The 5,474-nt window shown below is 41.3% G+C and overlaps 1 protein-coding gene across 1 annotated transcript; it reads right to left on the bottom strand.

Moving 5' to 3' along the window:
* LOC135698830 (uncharacterized) lies at positions 1-2,843 on the bottom strand. Its single transcript, XM_065218962.1, has 3 exons — positions 2,454-2,843; positions 2,206-2,385; positions 1-1,181 (listed from the first exon to the last, which is right to left on the bottom strand). The coding sequence occupies exons 1-3, from the start codon at positions 2,630-2,632 to the stop codon at positions 284-286; spliced, it is 1,257 nt and encodes a 418-aa protein (XP_065075034.1). The 5' UTR covers positions 2,633-2,843; the 3' UTR covers positions 1-283.
* Between the last annotated feature and the right edge of the window lie 2,631 nt (positions 2,844-5,474).

Below are 5,474 nucleotides of genomic sequence, written 5' to 3'. Positions count from 1 at the left end.
CTTTATTAGCGTCATACATTAAATCGACATTTCGTTGAAGGTATAGGGGTAAGAGGGGCATAGTGAGCATCCCGTGCACCAGCTTGGACTTCCGGCCGTTCGGAACAAATTGGTTGGTGGTAGGATCAATATCATAATGATATTGAACCTACTACCAGTTGATTTGTTTCATGCAGCTGGAGATCCAGAGCCAAACTGCGGGATGCTCACTATGCCCCTCCTCCCCCTACTGATTCTGATAAATAATATAAAGCCAGCCAATAACTTCATTAGCCAATCTATTTCAAATATCCAGCAAATGTTTCTGATCGAACTGCTTCAACAACGGTTTCACGATCGCCTGATATTGCTTTCCGTTGTACTGTATGTTCCTTGCCTGTTCCGCCTGCTTCTCATCGATCATGTTTTCGAAGTTAACCTCCATAGTATCCGTCTTTTCCATCATCGTTATTGGAAGAATGGAAACAACGGAAACTAGCGAGAAGAACTCCATTCGTTTGATTTCATGCTGTACGTCGGCCAAAGTTGGAATCTTCGAGTATCCTATAGATGTCAATGTTTCGCTTAAAGCCTGGTGATAGATATTGATCAGCTCATTCGAACGGGCTCGTGTCTCCAAGTTGAGACAGTTGGATATGGCATAATTGAGATCAACTCCCGGGCTGGAATAGTAGCTTAGTTGATAGTCGACAAAAACGACATCCTTAACTTTTCCGGAGTTTGATTCGTATTTAAACAACATATTGTTGCACCAAAGATCTCCATGATTTAACACCTTAAAACCATCTTCGAACTTCTGTGTCAGACAAGCCTCCAGCTTTTGTACGTACACCGGATGGAGTTTCTTCAATTTATCCAGTATGACGGGATCGAAATCGATCCAATTTTTCTCGATTACGGAAATCAGCGTTCCCAGACCTTTCTCGAAGACTATGCTGATACAATCGGTTCTGAGTTCCGCATCAGGGTTGATCATATTGAAGTTAAATAACTTGTTTATCAGATCCATGTTTTGTTTCGCGAAAGCCATCGAGGCAGCATGGAATTTTCCGATTTTCCTCATGATAAGTGCACAATGGTCAAAGTCGAGTCCAGCGTGACGACTGGCCATGGTGTAGCCAAGAGATTTGAGGTCATGAAAAACCAGCATTCGCTCGGGAACTGTCGTTGCGTTGAAGCATCTGAGAAAAGTGGAAAGACAAGTTGATTAGAGATATATCAAGGTGGAAACAGGCTACGATATGATACTCGAACATCTAACCAATTTTGAAGTTCAAGCAATTGTTCATGAGGTCGAATAATGTCTAACGGCACCATGTAATTGTGTTGTTCAAGGCATTTAATTTCGTTACAAATTTATTTAACAAAAAAATATACACATGTTCGTCACTAACAGCATTGTCATTGACAATTCACATGGTTTGCCTTGACGATGACTGTTAGCTCAAATGAGTGACCAAAGCAGAATTCTCAATATCACCGTGTATTATCTTAATTTTGTAGCACTGCTGAGCACACGCGCAGAACCTCATTTTTGAAACATGGACTTTTCAAGTATTTTTTTAAATGTTTTAAAATGTTTCTTTAAATCAATTTTGATTGGATTTCACAATTGTTCCAATTTTTTTCAAAATTTGTTCAAACTGTTTTGTATGGGGAAAAGTAGGAGAAGCGCAAAGAAACTATTCATTTGCTTGTCATCAATTCACTCTGTCAATTGCGGCTTTGATTGCTGATCCGCGCATATCTATAGGCGTATAAGTACATGAGCTTAGTGGCGCCGGTGGTATAGTGTTAGGCGTGATTGTTTCTCAACCCAAAGGGCTTGGGTTCAATCCCAGTCGGCATTTTCTGAGGCATAAAATCTCCGTTGATGTGAAGCCGTTGGTGTCCATGAGTTGATGGGTCTGTAGGTAGGGTCCAGGTGTGGGAGCTGCCTCCCTGTTGGTAGCATTGGTACTCAGTACGGAACACAAGATCGACGGAAAACAAATCAATGAATAGTTCCTTTCCGTTCCCCATACAAACTTTAAAGTTCTCCCGGAACTCCAGATCGTAACTTCCAAATTCATACACATTTGGCACCTCAATACACATCGAAAGAGCATTGTAAAGCGGGGGTTCTAAAGCTGACTCGCCCTAATGACCAGCAATTACTAAGACCGTTACCATAAATATTAGAAATATGAAACATGTACTACTTACTTAGCTGCAAAAAATTCATCACTAGCAATCCGCGACAGTTGAGGAATTACAGTGGTGAACATTTCTGCTTCCTTGTGAAACGCGTTCAACTCGTCAATGACCGATCCTCGATTGCCAGTAACAGGAAGGCACTTGACCACTAGAGAAATGTCTTCAATCATCTCCTCCTTCGGTGAACGGCTGCAAGCAGTTGAAAACATCTCAATTCGATTTACAAAACTAAACAATTTCGTAATTGTAGATCATACCGAAACTTAACAGGAATTCGGAACACATCGCTCATATAATTATCCCCAGGCGAGGTAGCTGGTGTAATCTCAAACTTTTCCAGCACAATATCGTCACTATGGAATTCCTTGATGAGTGATCTCCTAATAAGATCCTCGTTCAGATAATCCGGAGTTACAAACTTGACGGTGGTGGACATGATTGCTTGGCAACGTTTGAGATAGCTGGATAAGCGATGCTCCTTATCGGACGACTAGGAACTAACTGTTTGTCGTATCACGCAGTGGTAACAGTACCGTACGCGCGCATAGGCAAATAATGATGATTAGAAAACGTGATTTTGCATTCATCTGCCTATCTCGGCATTATAAGCGGTAGCTATTCGGCTGGCAAACAGTATATAGTATCTATTCGTTTCGAGTGTCGAGACAAGAGTAGTCTCCAATGAATATGTTTTGTATGAGTGGTACTGGTTTTCAGTGATTAAGAATGACACGTTTATTGCCTTTTGATGGCCCAGAAGAGCAAGCGCGATTTGCGAATACAATGGAATATTAGATGAAAGTATGTTACTATAGAAACTTTTAGATATAGGGGAAATGGATCTAATGTCGGCCTAAATGCTCCTAATTTGGGCCCATGCATAAATTCAACAATCGACTAAACTTTCAATAGGGACCAAAAATATCCATTAGCATGGGACGTTGCTCCAGATGTTTAGCGATGGGCCCAATCTTAGATCCATAGGCCAACATTAGAGCCATTTCCCCCCCCCCCCCCCCCCCCATGTACGAGAATATCACGTTATCTCTGATGGTAGTTGATTTATAGCTAACATTTGTATTGTACGTGGTATCTTTCAACTTTGTTTTGTTTATCAAAACAAATAGTTTCAATTATAGTTCTACACAGTCGCGTGTCCAAATGAAATCAATAAAAGATAGAAGAAGTTAGTATCTCTAGCAAATAAGATGGAATTCAAAATTCTGAATATTTGAAACTAATTAAACATGACATAACGTAACTAAACCATAATTAAAATTAAATCCGGGTGTTTTTAATACCTCAAAAGTAAGATACACAGATGTTTGAAGGCTCAAATTCGGGAGTATGCATTAATTACGTCTCGTGAAATTCATGAAAAAAATATTTATCTCCCCCCTTTTGCAACGTTTAACCTGCATTGCTTGTCAGTAGAGGCGTCGCCCTAACCTCAATCTAGTAGTTCAACAACTCTCAAAACGAAAACAAATTAAAAATATATTGATCCACCGGGCACCTTTCTTACACCGGACAATATCATTTTTGATAGTATCATGAATAAATAGGCCCCTAAGTTAGGTTTTTGACCAGTTTGTTCCTGGGAACTTAAAATGTTTTCGATTTAACTGAATTTTGAATTCTCATTTCACAATGTGACACAATTTGGTTTTTTCCGTGTTAGGACAGATTTAGTCTCATGGGCCATGGCCCATACAAACCGCATCGTGTTCCGGTCATTTGAACAAATGTTCAAAAAACATTCAAAAACATTCTATATCATCTTAGTACGTTTCATTTGGTGGTTATTGTGCCCTATTCGGTTCAGTGGATCTCGAGAAACTTGACTTTGTTCCCCAAACCCGTGTTTTTCAGGATTTTAATCCGTGCATATCTGCAGTTGACCGATTCCAAAGATATTCAAAGCGTTCTATGACACTATATAATCTTCCTTTTGGTTGTTATTGCATCCGTTCCAGTCATCCACGTCTTAGAAAAATTTTGGTTGCATACATACACAATATTTTCCGATCTCGTCGAGCTGAGTCGATTGGTATAAAGGGTGATACGGTCAAAATTTGGTCATGGTAAACGCGTGTAAATCGGTGAAATCGTTTATTTAAAAAATCAAATTAAATTTCTTTTTCAAGTTCAATTAGTATAAAATTCAGGAAAAATATTCAGTTAGGCTTCCGCTTTTCCAAATCCGAATTGCCGGGCCTTACGCTTGACCCCTGCCATCAGATTTTGTACAGCCACCTTGTCCACCTTCTTCGCCGCAGAAAGCCAGTTTGCCTTGAACTGCTGCTCGCCCTTAGCAGTTTTGTTTGGTCTTCTTTAGGTTCCGCTTGACAATAGCCCAGTATTTCTCAATTGGGTGGAGCTCTGGCGTGTTGGGAGGGTTCTTGTCCTTGGGAACCACCTGCACGTTGTTGGCGGCGTACCACTCCATGGCCTTTTTACCGTAATGGCAAGATGCCAAATCCGGCCAAAACAGTACGGAACAACCGTGTTTCTTCAGGAAAGGCAGCAGACGTTTATTCAAACACTCTTTCACGTAAATTTCTTGGTTGACAGTCCCGGAAGCTATGAAAATGTTGCTTTTCAAGCCACAGGTACAGATGGCTTGCCAAACCAGATATTTCTTTGCGAACTTTGACAGTTTCATGTGCTTGAAAACATCTGCTACCTTTCCCCTTCCTTTTGCCGTATAAAACTCCTGTCCCGGAAGCTGCTTGTAGTCGGCTTTGACGTAGGTTTCGTCGTCCATTACCACGCAGTCAAACTTCGTCAGCATCGTCGTGTACAGCCTCCGGGATCGCGCTTTGGCCGTCGTATTTTGTTTATCATCGCGATTTGGAGTCACTACCTTCTTGTAAGTCGATAGTCCGGCTCGTTTTTTGGCTCGATGCACGGTTGTAGACGATACACCCAGCTTATTTGCGGCATCTCGGAGAGAGAGGTTAGGGTTTCGCTTGAAACTACCGGCAACTCTCTTTGTCGTCTCAGCGGCTTCCGGTTTTCGATTTCCCCCCGATCCAGACTTCCTGGCTGTCGACAAACGTTCCCCAAACACTTTAATTACATTTGTAACGGTTGATTTGGCAACTTTTAGCGATTTTGCCAAATTTGCGTGCGAGTAGCTCGGATTTTCGCGATGCGCGAGCAAAATTTTGATACGCTGCTCTTCTTGCTTGGACGGCATTTTGACAACTGAAGAGTGAATTCCAAAATCAAAATAGGAGCAACATTCTACACACACACACCTTCAAAATGAGGGG

The sequence above is a fragment of the Ochlerotatus camptorhynchus genome, unplaced genomic scaffold (assembly GCF_037179485.1).
Source record: "Ochlerotatus camptorhynchus isolate MF236.1 unplaced genomic scaffold, CSIRO-AGI_Acam_v1.1 ptg000096l, whole genome shotgun sequence".
NCBI lineage: Eukaryota > Metazoa > Arthropoda > Insecta > Diptera > Culicidae > Ochlerotatus > Ochlerotatus camptorhynchus.
The sequence above is the reverse complement of the archived record's forward strand: the minus strand, read 5'-3'. Positions and strand labels throughout refer to the sequence as shown.

What these genes read in the sequence shown, in the direction of transcription:
- LOC135698830 (XM_065218962.1), bottom strand. Translation starts at nt 2,632, where the DNA reads ATGTCCACCACCGTCAAGTTTGTAACTCCGGATTATCTGAACGAGGAT. An exon ending in CGAATTCCTGTTAAGTTTCG is followed by an intron (nt 2,386 to 2,453) that starts GTATGATCTACA and finishes AACTGCTTGCAG; the next exon opens with CCGTTCACCGAAGGAGGAGA. An exon ending in GATGAATTTTTTGCAGCTAA is followed by an intron (nt 1,182 to 2,205) that starts GTAAGTAGTACA and finishes CACTTTTCTCAG; the next exon opens with ATGCTTCAACGCAACGACAG.